The sequence below is a fragment of the Trichosurus vulpecula genome, chromosome 3, assembly GCF_011100635.1.
Source record: "Trichosurus vulpecula isolate mTriVul1 chromosome 3, mTriVul1.pri, whole genome shotgun sequence".
NCBI lineage: Eukaryota > Metazoa > Chordata > Mammalia > Diprotodontia > Phalangeridae > Trichosurus > Trichosurus vulpecula.
Window position 1 is genome coordinate 183,445,713 of NC_050575.1, and position 17,857 is coordinate 183,463,569.

At 39.6% G+C, this 17,857-nt stretch overlaps 2 protein-coding genes across 2 annotated transcripts in view; one reads left to right on the top strand and one right to left on the bottom strand.

The window, feature by feature from the left end:
* Positions 1-4,256, bottom strand: part of SS18L1 (SS18L1 subunit of BAF chromatin remodeling complex) — a 52,107-nt gene extending 47,851 nt beyond the window's left edge. Inside the window, exon 1 of the mRNA XM_036752655.1 lies at positions 4,104-4,256. Coding sequence (XP_036608550.1) covers positions 4,104-4,172 — 69 coding nt within the window. The 5' untranslated portion in view covers positions 4,173-4,256. The remainder of the gene's footprint in view (positions 1-4,103) is intronic.
* Positions 4,257-4,566: 310 nt separating this feature from the next.
* PSMA7 (proteasome 20S subunit alpha 7) lies at positions 4,567-17,461 on the top strand. Its single transcript, XM_036748734.1, has 7 exons — positions 4,567-4,968; positions 8,948-9,074; positions 11,139-11,263; positions 12,101-12,223; positions 14,224-14,343; positions 14,995-15,057; positions 15,883-17,461. The coding sequence occupies exons 1-7, from the start codon at positions 4,873-4,875 to the stop codon at positions 15,973-15,975; spliced, it is 747 nt and encodes a 248-aa protein (XP_036604629.1). The 5' UTR covers positions 4,567-4,872; the 3' UTR covers positions 15,976-17,461.
* Positions 17,462-17,857: the final 396 nt, after the last annotated feature.

Consider the following 17,857-nt stretch of genomic DNA (forward strand, 5'->3'; position numbering starts at 1 on the left):
TACACTTAACCTAGAGGGCCTCAAGCCTGCAGGTTCCCCACCCCTGGACTAGGATCTCATGACCCAAAGAATCCCAGTGAAGTTAACTGTGCAAGTATTATTATGCCTATTTTATAGATAGGAAACTGAAGCTTAAGTGAGGAAATTTTGCTTTAGGCCACTTTGCCAAGACTTGAATTTTGGTGATGGACATGTGGGACATAAAAGATGAATTGGGTACATTCCTCACCTTTCCCAGAATGTGTTCAACAAATAGGCCACGAAGGAGAGTGAAGACCTTCTCCACCTTCTTCATGCTGGGGAATTTCTCAGTTCTTGGGCCTGATTTTATTACAGCAGTCTGTATAGCCCTACCCCTTTTCTCCCCAGAAATCAAGATACTCCCTTCCCCAGTACACACACACACACATTCATTCCTCCATTCGCTGTTGGCAGTGTCATGCTTCTTCTACATGAAGCTGGGGATTTTGGCTAATATCAAGTTAAGCCAGTGCAGACTATTCTGTAGCTTCACCTCACTTCAGATTTTTTTTCTTTTCTGAAGTAATGTGGTGCTTTAAGAGAAGCCTACAGAGTAATTCATTTTGGTTCTGATTCCTTCAGACCATACCTATATGTTTAGATATTTAGATCTCTGTCAGGCCAGGATCACTTGGTGGATTTTAACATGGTTTTTGAACAAGGTACAAATATGAAGCTTGGGGTTGTATGTTAAAATTAAAGGTGGATTCAGTAATAAATAACTATGCTTATTATACTCAGAAAGTTAGAAACAACACCAACAAGGTATTAGGAATTCAATGATCTGTAATCACAACTGACCTGGCAGATGTGGGTACCTTTCATATTTCCTATATGTGCCTGTGTCTACAGTTTAACTTTGCTACAAAACCAAAGTCTTCAAAGACCAAACAAAAGTCCTATTGAGAAACTGCTTCCCCAACATTTTAAGCAATGTGCTATTCTAAACACACCACTTTTTGGGTCTCCTCAATCAAACTTGACAAATTTTGCAGTCTCTTGTGTTCTAAGTCCTCTGAAGCTCTAGGTCTATGGTATAAAAACAAATTATTAAGTGCTAGAAACAAGGTAGATAATGTATCATGTCACAGCAGTCTATGTGGTGGATTGCTAAATGTTTCCACAAATTTAAAAAGCAAATTAGTAAGAAATATTGTCTACATTCAGTTAAAAAATCAATTCTATTATCACTACTTGCATCTTATGGCACTTCAGGACTGACTTTCTAACAAGGCTTTACTCACAATAACCCTGAACAGTAGGTAGGATAAGTATTCTTCTCACCATTTAACAGTTGAGGAACCTAAAGCTGCTCACAAGAGTTAGTTACGTAAACTTTATGATGAGTGAGACAGAGTCTTAGCCAAACTATATCTCTCCCATCCCGTGGCACAATATTCCAGACAATGTAGGGCTCTAGTGTGCTAGAAAAAGGACTAGACTTGTAATCAGAAAAGATTTGGGTTCCAAAGTTATTTCTGGCACATATTTACTGGTATAACCACAGTTAATCAATCAAGAACATTTATTAGGTACCCAATATGTGCCAGGCACTGTGCTAATCACTGAGGATACAAAGAAAGGAAAAAAAAATAGTCCCTGCTCTCAAGGAGCCCACAATCTAATGGGGTCGAAGAAGACATATATATGCATATATATATAAATATATATATGCATATATATATATACACACACATACATATACATACATACATACATACATACATACATACATACATACATACATACATACAAAATAACTTGGAGGTCATCTTAAGGGGAAAGTACTAAGATTAAAAAGGATTGGGGAAAGGCTTCTTGCTGAAGGTGGGACTTCAGTTTAAAGGTAGTCATAGGCAAATCACAAATCTCTCTGATCCTCAATTTCCTCAAAACTGTAAAGAGATGATATTATAGCTATCTCACCAGGTTGGTGTGAGGAACAATTAAAGTATGAGAAGCACTTTGTAAAAACTGATGTCCCATCATAGTCAGTTATTATTATTGTTTATTGAATTCAACTAAATTCCCCAAGACCACACAACAGCAGAACCTAGACTTGGACCATATCTTCTTAACTCACAACAGCCTTTTTAACACTCTCCCTTCTCCCCACAGGTAAGCATATATCATGAATCAAGCATTCTGTTTCAAGACCAATGCATTACCACTGCTAGCATGGTGGAGATGCAAAGAGGATTGGCACTAACATTGCAATACCTTCTTTTCATTTTTTGCCCCAACATCACATTTACAACATACATTCAACAATAGTCAGAGACGTAATAATTAATAACATTTTTTCTGAATTGTAAACCTTATCAAATAACCATAAAAATTAAAAGTAGCAATTTTGAGAAATAAATTTTATTTTAAAGATATTTAAAAGGATGACAAAATCCATTTTAATTCCACTCCAAGAAAGAATGCTAAACTTGAAACCAAAATTCAGAAAGTTTTTGTTAAATAAGGAGGTAGGAAACTGAATGTAATAAAACAATTTAAAATAGGAATATGCATTAGTGATGCATTTACAAACACATATATACAAGGCTGTTTGCTACATTTATCACAGGTTTTCTTTGTAGGAAGTTCCAAGATTTAAAATACTCACATCCCTTTCTCAACCTCAAGTCCTTGTGGCTGAGTATTTCAGTCAAGCATTTCAACCCAAGGTTGAGTTTGGGGGAGATAAAGTTCAATCCTGCTTCCCCACACACCTGCACTGATACCTTTGCACTCCGAGAAGTTACAAAGAAAAATCATAAAGTACTACCTCCATAACTACTTAGGTCCATCTATCCATCCATCCAGTTCAGGGAAGTAACTGAGCTGGAGACTCAGGCTACCAGCTTGCTTAGCTACCCGTCCCAATCGCTCAGCTGGAGGGGAGGATCCGTTGCTCGGGGCCGTACGTAGGCTGCAGAGATGGTTGGCTTGCCTTGGATGGAAGACTCTGAGGAGCAGCTAGCTGGCTGCTCTCTTAACACAGACACCTTTTCGCATTCGCCATTATAACTGACAAATAGCTTGGGGTCTCGGTTCCGAAGAGAGGTTTTTATTTCCCTGCCAGAGTCCCCATCCCCATCCTGCAAGGGCTGAGGGGCTGCTGCCAGATTGTAGAACCCCATACATCCTGGGGAGAAGAGAGGGTGAACCCACTAGGGTCATCTAATTTAAGGAAAACAGCTCAGTGGACCAGAAGCGCTCAGCACCTTGTATCATTTACAAGGCTCTAGCAAGAAAGAGAACCGTGAGCTGCGACCGTCTTTGCCGCCGGCCAACTTCCCGAGTGCACTGCACTGATCACCCCGGGCTTCACAGAGGAACCCTAGCCCAAAATCAAAAACAAAAAACCTGCGACCTGCCCAACGTTAAAATAAAATTTTAATACCGCCCCTCTCCATTTCCAGAAAAGCTTCACCCCGCGACTGGGATTTCCAACCTCCCCCCCCCGCCCCCCGCCACCACCATAGTGCATTTGCCTCAGACAGTATTAATCACACCTGCTAGTACTGACAGCGCCTTACAAAGCTGAGTTTCCAAAGCATTCCCCCAGTTTAAAGGCGAGAAAAAGCACGAAAACAAACTTGCCGGGGGGATGGAGGCAGCTCTGCTTCTTTTCCACAAAGAAATGACAAGAATAGCAACAACGTTGTCCCCGTGCAGATACTGCCACAGAGGCGTGTGTGCGTGCGCGCGTGTGTCTGTTCACATTACCCATTGCAATGCGTGACGCCTGCTTGCATGTAACTGCAATAGTTGCCCAGCTGCAATAATCAGATGCAATAGTTGCCCGGCTGCAAGATTGGGGATGCAGGACCCGGCAGCAAGCCCCTGTCAGGATACAATGACTGGTTGCAATAGTTCCCAGGGTGACTAGCCGGTTTGCACCGATCTGCACACCTTGCTTTGTTCCACCTCCTCCCCCTAGTTGTCCATCTTTTCAATCCTTGAAATTCACTAGTTCTCCCTCTCCCCTGCCATTGTACGTTCATTAGCACCTCAAAATTAAGTTCCCCCCACCCCCATCAGGCTACGGGGGTTTTGGGGGTGCTCCCTCTACCCCTCCAGGCGTTTACCTTCTGGATAGTTTGCTGAGTGACCTCCCCTTTGCCTCTAGGACGGGCAGATGCAAAGGCCACCGACATGTTTCTCTCCGCGGGTCTCAATCTTTAATCATTGGGGTTTATTATCTGGCTCCTCTCCCTGTCCAAAGGTTTCTCATTCTCCGCAGTCAATGGGGGGGGTGTGGGGGGGTGAGGTGGGGGAGGGCACATTAAGGGGAGATGATGAAGTGGACTCGCCCATCCTCCGGCTCAGATTCACCCTCCAACAACAACAAACGTTGCGGATCCCACCCCAGAAGTTCATTCAACTGAGTAAGGTCTACATTGCCGTGAGCGAGACGTAGAAGAACTGTTCTTGAAGGCCCCAAAGCTACAGGGTGCTCCCCTCCCTCTGGACGGTCAGTAGTACGTTCCAGATCCCGTCGCTGGCGCACGGCCCCTTACGCTCTCGGGCTGCCTTACGCCAAGTGCGTACGGAAAGGCCAGCTGGGGCCAGTGGGGCTCGGCGGGGGCGCCAGGCGCAGACGCCGCTGTGAATCGTGAGAGCCGCAGCGCTGCGCTTGGCGATGAGTGTGCGCTTTTGAGTCTCTCTTCGGGTGGCGTTAGGTTGGAAGCTCAGATCCGGGAGGGCGGTTGGTGGCCGTTGGCTGTCGGCTTCTGTGGTAGTCTTCTCACCACCACCTCCAACCCGAGCCAGGCCCCAGCGGCCCCCTCCTCCCCTCCCTTCCTCCCTCCTTCCCTCCATCCTCCGGAGCCGGCGGCGCCCGCCTCCCCGAGGGAGATGAGTTACGATCGGGCCATCACGGTCTTCTCCCCGGACGGGCACCTCTTCCAAGTGGAATACGCGCAGGAAGCGGTGAAAAAGGGCTCGACCGCGGTGAGGAGCGGGACCAGGCCCGGGCCGCGGGGACTCCAGGGGCCGGGGGAGGAGAGGTTTGGAGGAGAGGGCGGGCGGCCTGCGAGGCGAGAGCGACGAAGGGGGACGGCGGCCGCAGATGTGAGCCGAGCCCGGGCTTGGGCTGACCGCCCGGTACCTCATGCCTAGCGAGCCTAGTGACCGCCCGGTGGCTTGCCCGGGGATCTGGTGTCTGGGAACAGCGCTGCACATGGCTGCTCGCGGGGCTGGCCCCGGGCCTCAGGCCTCAGGCCCGAGGCTGGACTAGCCTTTCGGAATCCAGCCGGACGGAGGCCGGTTCTTGCGGGGCCTCTGCCACTGGAGGTTTTAATGGCATTTTTTCTTTAAGGAGAGGGGCACATGGCCTGGGCGTTCAGGGGGTGCGTGGGGCTCTGGGTCGTGTTTGGCCGCGGCAGGTGAGGTAGGCCTCGGATGGGAGACTGGGCACAGCCTCCCCGGAGGCTGCCGGGGGATCTCGCGGCTCTGCTGACTCAGTCCTGAGAAACGACTGCAGTGGGGAAAACCCACCTAAATATGGTGATAGCTCTGATAAGTGAATTTTTGTAAGAGAAGTATCCCAGACTATTGCCACAAAGAATCCCACAAACACGGAATTGCCCTCAGAAATATCTCTAAAAGTCATTTCGATACATTTGTGTATGTTTGTTTTTGAGATGCCTAGATGTTCTTTTAAAGTAATTGTGGTACCCACCTACCCCCAAATTAAAGTTTAAAATTTTTTGTGTGTTTAGGGTTTTGAGTTCACGTGATTTATGGGAACTAAAAGAGAAAATAGATACGTAGTTTGCCAAAGGCCACTGGAAGAGATGGTATTTGAACTTAGGTAGAAATGTGAAATTCTGTCAAGTAACTCAGTTCTGGGATACCTGATTTTTCTCCCACTTAATGCTGTATATTCCATTACTTAATGGTTGAGAATGGAAACTGTATTCCATTTTTGCCAGTAAATGGGAAACTTTATTTTCATTTTAAAAAACACATTAAATCGCCAGGCTGGCGATACAATGAAAAGTAACAATTGTTACCCTGAACAGCTTGCCATTTAAGAAGGGGAATATAAGTATCTTGTTATTGAAAGTGTTTCTGTCTTAATTCGAATGTACACAGTTCCTGTGCCAAGGTACTGAGAGTTCCCTCCTGTGTGTCAAAGTGAGTATTGCTTTGTTGTAGGTTGGATTTTCATAAGCTCTGTTTCAAAACACCACTATGGAATTGCTTTAGGATGTGGGGAAATTTTCTTGATGTTGGTCTGTTGAGAAAAAGCAATCACTAAGGCAATTATGTGGTCTTGGTCTACTGACTTATTAAAATCCACTTTCCTAAAAAATATGAACACTGAAAATTGATTTCGTTTTAGTTGGAGGCATAAAACAAGGCATTCTAATTGAAAATGGAATAATTGGGAGCAATTGGGAAAACAAGACCAAATAAATTTGCTTTCATTTTTATGGTCTTTCCTAGTCATTTGGCTTATGTAACTGGGCTACCATCGTGATATTTAAGGATTAGTGAACTTTGTTTTAAAAAACCTGCTGGTAATTGTCTTCCATGGTGCTTTAGAAAGGGAATTAAAAGAACTAAAGAAAAATGGTTGTGAAATATTAAGGTTATCATCTTTCCTTTTATCTTTCAGTATTCTCAAAGGCATGTTAACAGCTTTTCCAAAGCATTAGTCTCAGATTGACTAAACTTGCCATCTTGGTTGGTTTCATTTTTGCTCTTGAGACTGGGAAAGCCGAGTTCCAGATGAACAGTTATGTGGAACTTGCTGGGACTTGATGGTATAAAAGAGAGAAGCTAGTATTGACCCAGTCTTGGAATCAAGTAGGCAGTTCAAGACCAACATTCTGACTTAGTTGTGGCTTTTTTTTTCCGTCTAAAGCAGGTGAGTTAGATGGATACAAGATAGGCAGCCCTTGCAATTCACCAACTTCCCCTATACCAGGGAAAGCACTTATAGTCAAAGACACAGATGAATGTAGATGGCATTTATACATTATCACTAATACAGTTTCCAGAACAGGCTTTGGGACTAATTTATTCATTCGTGGGTCTGACTTTTCTGCCATAATAAGCCCTTAACTGCTGGATGCGTAGCGTCAGGTTGGCCTGTCAGCTGTAATTCATTTTGTGCCTAATCATGTGTCTCACTTTGCCCGATGAAATTTTGTATTATAACTACATTAGTACCCTTTTTGAGATGAGATTCATGAAGTCTGAAACCTTTTTAGTTTTCAGTGTTCCTCAAAATGTCTGATGCTTTCTTCTATCAACTAGGGTTTTGTTACTAGTTCATGAGAGCGCGTGGAAAGAGGTAGGAATTTTCACCTTGTGAGACTAACATTCTTATCTTTGATATACAAGATATAGTTACTATTTTAAAACAGAAAGTAATTTTTACTTTCAGGACTCAATTTTGCCTTTTTCCTGAGTCGATTTACCTGGGTAATGGACCCATTTTTATTTATCTTTTTGTTTTGGATTTGGGGTAATTTTCCCCAGTCTTCAGTGGTTGATGGAATTGTTGGTTAAAAACCCCAATAATTATCCTCTTTTCTGATACAAATGTAAAAAGGAAACATTTGATCCCCAAATCCTTTGATAAATCATGGTATATCATTGTATGTATTGACTTTATTTCAGGGCTTTGGTTATATTCAGAGGAATGGAATTAAGAATCTTTTATTTGAATATCATAGTAAGAGTATTTAAAATAGAGGAGCCATCAAGACATAGTTTTATTATAAAGAGCTTTTTAACTTGAGAGTGCTCCCGTGGGGAAAATAATTTACTGAGTAAAACTGAAGTAGTGCAGATAGGGTAAGGCATCTCAGGATCATTTCTTTCTCTAATTATAAGTGTGAAGAAACTTAGGAAATTATCCCTTAGTAAGTAAATTATTAGGTGTCGTTAGTATATAAGATATTAATATTTGGTTAAGTTTTATAAGTAGACCCTTTGGATGAGAAGCAGTTGAACTAAACAACCCTGCGTTTTATAAACCTGGTAACAGGAGGTGATGGTGGTGGTGGTAGAGTGGAGAGGACTCCCTATTTGACAGGAGCTCCTGAAAAATTGGAAGGAAATTTGGTAGAAATTAGATATAGATCAACAGCTGATCATAATAGATTGAAGTAGATCTGCGACCTGAATATTAAATATCACACCCTTAAAAAAATCAGAAGATAATTTGATTGGATTTTTTTTTTTACAGCTGTGGATAGGGAGAAAAAGTTATACAAACGGGAATAGAAATTGATGGGATTAATCAGTGTTGGAAGGGTTACAGAAAGATGGGCATACTCATTTTTGGTTGGTATAACTGTTAATTGGTGCAATCAATCTGTAATGAGATTTGGAATTATGTGAAGAAAGTGACTAAGTTGTCCATGCCCATTGATTCCAGTGCTGGGTACATGCCCTAAGGAGGTTTGAAAGGTCTAATATTCTCCAGAATATCTATAGCAACACTTTTTGTAATATCAGAGAGCAGGAAACAAAGAAATACACGTTGATTTGGGAACAATGGTAAATGATGGTACATGAATATAATGGAATAAACTGTGCTATGTGAAATAATGCATATGAAGAATACAGCAAGACATAGGAAGACACACATAAACCAATGCTAAGTAAAGTAGGTGGAACTAAGGAAAACATACATAATAACTGCAACATGTAAATAGAAGGACAGAAACAAATAGACCACATAAAACAAATGTTGCCAACCTTAGTGGCAGATAGTCAATTTGCCTAAGATGAGGAAAGAAGTTAAATAGCCAGGAGGGTAATAAGGTAGAGAGGGCCTTGTGGATGTGCTTATATGCCCTAGGAATACAGCCATCTGAGGGCATACCCTGCATTGATATCTGGGTCTTAGATCTGTATTGGGCATGACAACCCGATACCATTTTTATCACACTTGTTGAATTTATTGAAGGTTGGTGTACGAGGAAAAGATATTGTTGTTCTTGGTGTAGAGAAGAAATCAGTGGCCAAACTACAAGATGAAAGGACCGTGCGGAAGATCTGTGCTTTGGACGACAATGTGTGCATGGCATTTGCAGGTATGGTTCTTATGACACAATGAACTTTCTTGTTCTGTGGTGTCTATTTTTTTTTTAATATTTATCTATTTATTTGGTTTTTAGAGGGGAGAAGATAGGGCAATTGGGGTTAAGTGACTTGCTCAAGGTCACACAGCTAGTGCATCAAGTGCCTGAGGGCACATTTGAACTCTGGTCCTCCTGACTCCAGGGCCAGTGCTCTACTCACTGCGCCACCTAGCTGCCCCTATATTTTTTTTTAAAGAAGGTTTTGTGGTTAAATTGAGGATGACCTGCTTCAGTAGGACAAGCAAATTTGCTAACTGTGGAAAATAACATATTTAAAGAAACCTAGCTGTGAGTCTAAAGGGGAAAAAAAGTCCTGGCCATATTTTAATTCAAGCTTGCCTCTCATTCTTAGTTAGTAAACATTTATTATGCATTCATTATATACCAGGCACTATGTTAAGTGCTGGGGAAAACAAAGAAAGGAATTCACCATCTAATAAGTAGCTGCTGCTGCCTTCCTCATTAATACATAAGCAGTACTGTTTCTTTTGTACTAAACGAAATCATCTCTGGATATAAGGATGCTGTGCCTTGCCTTTTATTTTCAGCTTTTTATAATCGCTTTTCTTTGGCAACTGTGTCATCAAACTACTGGTCAGTCATTTTAGAGCATACTTATTGGGAGAATTTAGCTTTCATGTTAGTGATAGAGCTTGTTTTAACTTAATTTGAACAAATATAATGGATAAATATACACAAAATAGAAATTAGATTGGGATTATTTGCTTCACAACAGGGTTACTTTAATTAGAAAACTCACAGAGTACATCAAAGTGTGCTGTAATGCACCAAAATGTGATTTAGGTAAGTGGCACAGTGGATAGTGTTGGACTTAGAGCCAAAAATGCTTGGGCTTGAAGCCTATCTCAAAACACTTAGTAGCTATGTGACCCTGGGCAAGTCACTTAACCAATCTGTGCCTGAGTTTCTCCATCTCTAAAACAGGGATGATGATAGCATCTACCTCACAAGGTGGTTGTATGATCAAATGAATTAATGACTTTGTGTTTTGCAAATCTTAAAGTGTCACATACTATCATCATTATTAACATCATTATTATTAGAGGCAGGCCACTAGATGTTGAAGTGGATACAGTGCTGGGTCTGGAGGAGGAAAACTCATCTTCCTGAGTTCAAATCAGGCTTCAGATACTAACTAACTGTGTGGGCTAGTCACTGGACAAGTCACTTAACTTTGTCTCAGTTTCCTCACTTGTAAAATGAGCTGGAAAAGGAAATAGCAAATCACTCCGGCATCTTTGCCAAGAATGAGGTCATGAAGAATTGGACACAATTGAACAATTACTAGAGGCAGCAAGGTAACACAATGGATAGAGCACTGGGCCTAGAATTAGGAAAACCAGAGTTCAAATCTGTGTAGCACAGTACCTGGCACACCATAGGCACTTAATAAATTTTTATCGATTGATTGATAGAATCCAGATTCTGAAACTTATTAGCTGAGTGAACCCAGGTAAGTCACTTAACCTCTGTTTGCTTCAGTTTCCTCAACTGTAACATAATAATAATAATAGTACCTACCTCTCAGAGTTGTTGTGAGGATCAAATAAAATATTTATGAAGTGCTTAGTATATAGTGCCTGGTACATAGGTGCTTAATAAATGCTTATTTCCTTCCTTTCTGTTATTACCATACAGAAGAATGGTTGAGATTGTGAACTCAGGTATACCTCTATATGTAGTGCTTCTCTGCTTCTGTATATAGCTGAGTTCCTAGTGAAGGATGACATTAAGCTTGTAACCAGTCTTTCTGGGTGCTTCCTTAATCTTTATACTTATCCTCTAGAGGAAAGAGGGTGAGATTAGCACTAGTTTCAGTAATTCTATGTGACTTTGATGCTAAGTTTGAGGAGCATTAGTTTGGGATGAGGATAACAGAATCATGATTAAATTTTGTAAAAGATTAAACTTAAAGGTGAAACAAAAAGCATTTTCTTGTCGTTGAGCCAAATGAAAAATTTGGGTCAAACTAAAATGTCTTTCTGCTGATTGCAGGGCTCACTGCTGATGCTAGAATAGTCATAAATAGGGCTCGTGTAGAGTGCCAGAGTCATCGGCTCACTGTGGAGGATCCTGTCACAGTGGAATATATCACCCGTTACATCGCTAGTCTGAAACAGGTTTGTTTACAAGTTCTATGTTGAAAATATTCTCTCTAGTGGTCACTTTATATGGGGTTGTTGAACATAGATTATACTACTTTGTAAAGGAAAAATAAAGGGATTTTTCCCCTTTCCTTTAATTTACATATATACGTATGTATGTATGTCTAGTTCATTTGGATTTTTTGTGTGTGTGTAGAGGGTCTTAAAGGGCCCTGTGACTTTTCTCCTTAGAAAAGATAAAATTTTAAACTTTTATTCTAATCATTTACAAGTGGTAAAATGTCATGTATTTTTTTGCTCGGGCTTATATCAGTTTTTCTGAAAGCAAAAGTATTTACTTATGACCTTACTGCAGATGCTTTACCACTCAGAGATAACCAAAAGCTTAGATACCATTATTTTAATCACTACCGAAACCTGTTTGCCTCTGTGGCAAAATATGATTGGCCCTTAAAGCGTCTTTCCTTATACAAGAATCCTTTTCTTTAAAAATTATCATTGTAGAACGTTGATTTTAATATTCCATCACCTTGTACTTCTGGGTGACTGGGATAACTGATTTGTCTTTTTAATAGGAATCCAGGTACTACAGAAGTTGAAAGACGAATAAACAGGGGAGAATAAGAGCTGAAGCAATCAGTTTACTTTGTCATCGTACTGCAAATTTCTAAAAATTGTCTTGACAATTCATAAAATCATCATTTCACTAGACTTGAAGTAAACTGCGCCTGTGTCTGAAATGTCAATTTTTACCATTTTTTTTTCTTCTGGTCTTTGCTGGGTTCTTTTATGGTGATATTTTGTGATGAAGGAAAGGCAAAGCAAATGTGTTTTATTTTTCCTCCTAAATAGCGTTATACTCAGAGTAACGGGCGCAGACCTTTTGGCATCTCTGCCCTTATAGTGGGATTTGACTTTGATGGAACTCCCAGACTTTACCAGACAGACCCCTCTGGCACATATCATGCATGGAAGGTAAGTGATCAGCTGAAAGGAAAGATACAGAATTCTCCTGCAAAGCCTTATGAAAAGCATTCTTTGTTCCTCATTGTCATTTAAAACTGTTGTACCTTCATTGCTCAACCAGTAAATGGTTAAAGAAAAAACAAAATGATCTGTCTTATCATAAATATCATAAACTTCTTTCTCTGTATTGTGAAAACTACATACCTAGATGATATACCCAAAGCACCTCTAAATGATGTGGCAGTAAAAATTGTGAAAAAATGTAATTGGCTTTGATACGGTTAACATATTATATTAATGCTCATATGATCCTGTGGCAGATTTAGAGCTGGAAGGCAATAGTTTATCCAACTCTCATCTTCTAGCTGAGGAAACTGGCAAAGAGAGGGTGAGTGTCTTGCCCTCAGTTACTTAGGGCATAAGTAGGAGAAAGTAGTAAGGAAGATAAAAATTTTACAATTTCTTTTCTTCTTGTTTCTTCGGTAACAGACCTGTGTCATTGCATTCTGGGAACGAGAAAGCTTTAGCTTTCTGTTTAAATGTTTAAACAACATTCTTTGCAGGAAAATAATTAGGATTTTAGGTTTTGAAGAGATTCCTCCTGTTGGAGGTTATTCTGGAAGTCCTGGCATGTGGTTGCCTTTAAGTTCCTTACTAGGTAACTATTGATAGATATTGCTACAAGTAACAATTGCTTCGTATGATTTTAATTGGGAGTAGGGTGGAAAAACATTTCCCAAAAACTGTTCCCCTCCTCTCCACCAATAAAGGTGCTATTTCTCATCTGTCTGGTAGCTTTGACAAGTGGAACAGGGTTCATCGTTAACTCCCATGACTCTTCTACTTAGAAAAGTTAAAATTTTAGCTTTTATTCTAGTCATTGGTAAGATAAAATTATGTCATGTATTCTCTTATTCATTAGACTTAAATCAGTTTTTTAATAAACATAAATGTAATTTTCCTTTTTTATAGAAGTGCTTGCTATAGATTTTAAAAATTATATTCGTAAAATTACAACCCCCACTGTACTCTGAATTCCCCACACTATATAATCCCTGAAAACAGCAAAATGAAACAATATTAAAGAGTGATGTCAACTGATAACGTGCAATAGTTTTCAAAAGGTTTGTGCTTTCTAAGTTAATGTAAAGTTAACTAGTGGTTTTGATCTGGTTTTGTTGTTGTCATCGAGGTAATATGATTTAAGTGGCTTATTAGCCCTGGACTGAATCAGAAGATCTAAGTTTGAGTCACAGCTTTGCCACTAATTTTCTGTGTGTCTTTGGTGGGCCTTAATTTCCTCATTTGTAAAAATAAGGGTGGGAGAGGGGAGGAGGGTGTAAGACCTAGATCCAGATGTAGACCAAAACAGATTAAAAATACTATTGGGAAATGTTTAACAAAATAAAAATACAATAGAACAAAGAGGATGTTAATATGTGTTTTTCTGAGTTAATATGTGGCCTGCAGGGATCCTGATGTACAATTTAGTAGCCCTGTTTCTATTTGAGTTTTGACACCATTGGACTAAATGATTGCTAAGGGCCCAACAACATGATGATTCTACATATTAAAATGACCCCCATCATCAACAGGGCATGCTTTTTGAGTTGATTCCAGTAATTAATTGCGTTGGCATTTTTGCCTAGGTTCTTTTGTAACCCACAATAACACATTTACATTTTAGTTTAGATTAGGTTAGGAAACATACTGCTGGACAGGAACCTTAGAAATCTTATCTACTCCCTTTACAGATGAAGAAACCAGGCTAGTGATGAAGTGATTTTACCTATATGAATGGTAACAATACAGATCTATTCACTCCTAGTTGATTGTGGTTTCCCATTTATTGCACCTGGGGTAGAAATATGTGTCCCTGAACTGACTCACACAAGGATGAACCCAAGATCTTAGCCAGTTGTACTTAAAAGTGTGTTTACTGGATATTTTATTCTTTGTTTTTTTTTACATTTAACTTCAGCATGGTAAATGAGATGTGTCTCTTTCAGGCTAATGCTATTGGTAGAGGAGCCAAGTCAGTCCGTGAATTTTTGGAGAAGAACTATACTGATGAAGCCATTGAAACTGATGATTTGACCATCAAACTTGTTATCAAAGCCCTTTTGGAAGTGAGTTTGACAGTGAAATATTTTTCTTTGTTCTAACTTGCTTTAGAAAACTAGGCTGCCATATTCCATTCTTCCTTGAGAAAGGAAATGAGAAAAAATCATTTAATAGTCACTACCAGTCATGTGAGAATTTGTGAGGATATTAGGCTGTAACATTCCGTTCATTATTGCCTGTACGTAATTTTTCAGTGTCTTACATATAATATAGACAATTCTCCATTGGTGCTGGGATTGATATTTCCTTTTTGAAATGTCATAGTTCCTTCTCAGCCTTTCTCTAGTTGCCTTTGGGGGAAGGTATTTCCTTGTTAACTAGCATCTCTAGCAGAAAAAGGAGTAAGAAAAACAGTTTTATTCCATATTAGCCAGTTTTTGTCTAGTACAGGAAGTCAAAATGCATTTAAGGAATGTATGTTAATTTTGGTTATCCATGTAACTCCTGCTTTGGATCCTAGTAATACCTGTTTAGTTTTTAAATACACTTAAAAATACACAGACGCACCCATTAAATAAGAGTTATCTAGACTTATGTCATTGTGGGAGGAATAGAGAACCCAAGTGAGGATTTGGGTTCATGAGGGTGGGAGGGAGCAAAAATGTCCCTACACTCTAATTTCTCTTTGTTCCCTATTCTCTCCATTCCTATTACAGGTGGTTCAGTCAGGGGGCAAAAACATTGAACTAGCTGTCATGAGGAGAGATCAGCCTCTTAAGGTAAATGCCAAAGTTTCCTATTCCTTCCGTGGTCCATCTAAAATCTACTTACGAACCCCAAGACCTAGAAATATTTAAAAAGTTGGGGCTGCCTAGCTTTAAAGTGGGGTTTGTTTTCTTGTCTATTTAGCTCTGTCAGCCCTCCCTTTGGGCACTGTGTTGACTTAGTTGTCTAAACAGACAGACTATTCCTGTCTATGCCAGTTGCTTTCACAAAACAGCTGGTGGAGAAAAACCACAAAAAGCTGAAAAAAAGAAATTTTGCCTCCTCTACAATGCTTTATGGGGCTGGGCAGAGACCTTTACAGATTAAGATAAAAAGAGACTCACCTACCTAATCAACTGAAAATAGTCAGGAAATGTGGATAATTTAGTAATATTTGTGATTTATGTTAAAAACACAAAAACATTTGCTACTTGGATAAGGCATGGTGGGGTACCATGGAGAATGTTGCTAGATTTGGAGTTAGTGTACCTAAGTTTGAATCTAGGTTTTGTTACTATCTGTGACCTTAGTCAAGTCACTTAACGTGTCTGGGCTTTAATAAAGTTCATATCTTATGATATAAAAAAAATTTCCCCACTTTGTTTATTTTTAAAGGGACAGGCCTGAGAGTCAAATCCGTCTTGCAAAACCAACAATAGTTGGGGCAACATAGCATCTCAGGTTTCCATTTCCAAATGAAAGGGGACAAATATTCTAATTTGGCTTCTCTATGGAGAATGGGGGAAGGGGGGTGGGGGTGGGGGTGCGATTTCTGGCCAAGACTTTTGGTTCAGGATTTGTTAGGCTGATAATTATGAATGGAATCTCTCTTTTATTAGATTTTAAATCCTGAAGAAATTGAAAAGTATGTGGCCGAAATTGAAAAAGAAAAAGAAGAAAATGAAAAGAAGAAACAAAAGAAAACATCATGATGAATGAAATATCCAGTTGCTTTAGCTATTTGTTTTTAATCCATTCAAATCATGGTGATTCTACAAATGACAAGTAGGCAGCTCCAGTCCATTTATTCATATTGTACCTCCGAGTGACCTACAATAAACCTATGTATTTTTTAAGCCTTCCCCCTCCCTAAACAGTGTTTATTATTTGGACTTATAATGTTTACAAAAATGCAATTTTTACCACCTCTGCAATTGTATATCTGGATGTTCATTCTTTAGTACAAGTCTCTCTGACCATTACTCATATATGCCTTTATTTGCCAGGCTGTACACTAGATTTTTTCCTTTATGATATAAGCATGTGGACTTAACTAGCAATTCAAAACAAGTCTCTTCTTTAGCACTTTTCACATCTATTCTAGTAGTCAAATTTGAAATTAAATTTTCACTGAGATTATCCCACCTGATCTTCATGTGTCCCCATTTGGGTGGAACAACATGGGGGGGGGGGGGCAGTCGTGGACAGTAGTTAAAAAGCCTTTAATGCATTTAAAAGAATGCATTTTCAACAAATTTTCAAGAATTAATTCAATAATGCAATTTTCAACTTCAAATAGATTACCACTTTATTAGGAAATATAGACCATTTATTGAGACCATATTTATTGGATGATGCTCAATTTACTTATATATCATTCTTTCCAGTTCTCAAAACTATTCTTTTTTTGTCAGTTCTTTTCTCCCAGCTTATAAAAAGTAACTAAGAGTTTCCTGTTAGTCATCCTGCAAAGAACGGAGGACAATGAAACAAGTGAGCATGAGTGCTGCTTTAAATATTCTCGGTGTCACGGAATACATTGGTTCACTTCTCTAGGCCTCCACCTGATGATCTAGGTCCTTTCTCCAAAATTCTCATCTGTTAATGGATAGCAAAGGGGAGGATTCAGTTTCCCTCCCTCCCACCCTACTCCCCAGTTAGGAAAAAAACAAAACAATTATAAGCTTTTCTTTTACCACTGCTCACCACTTAACTATACCCCAAATTTGGCTCACTTTCTCAACCAAATCATTCATTGTTTTGTTATAGGCGACAGCTTGATTGTCCGACATAGGTACAGCCAAAATGAGTCACACGTTTAAAATTTAATAGTAACAGTAGTCACAGGTGAGAAGCTGTCCAGCTTAAATATATTTAGTTTGCGCTGGAGAAAAGTCCCCATTACAAGAATTAAGTCAACTTGATTATCAGAGTTTGCATTCACTTGGCCACAAGTACTACTACGGAATTGCAACTGGTTGTAATTTTACTACCAAGCATATGCATTGTGAAAATCAGTATCAGGCTTAGCCAAGTCTTCCTACTAATCAATGATGTTTGGTTGAATGAGAATGTCTATAGTGGCTATAAAAAAACCAGGAGGAATAATTTAAAAATAGCCCACCTCAAAAATCTTACAATGTATTTACATGATTTCATTGGTTTTGATATAGTACCAAATAAACAGATTCAAATCCATCAGACTACAAAACATTTTTGTTGGCTGCCTCATTGTTCTCTCCCAAAGTGGGCTAAGGATCAGAGAGGTCCATCTTTAAGAAAATAATTAACAAGGGTATCCAAGTTCATGGGAAAATACAGTAGGTACAGTTCCTTATAATTTATGCCTATCTTCTTCAGAGCTATGCTAATTATGCCAAATTTATCACTAAAGTAATATCTTAACACAACATCTAGGGGATAAGGCTAACATTTTTATATCATGCTAAGATTATATCTGCTTTTAACAAGAGCGTGATTTAATTGACCCCTGGTAAGGCCCAACAGTAAGGTACTATACCTTGGGGCTTAACTGTCCAACTAGATTTCTAGTACTGGCTCCTTGAAGCCAATCAACATAGATCTAGATTTGCT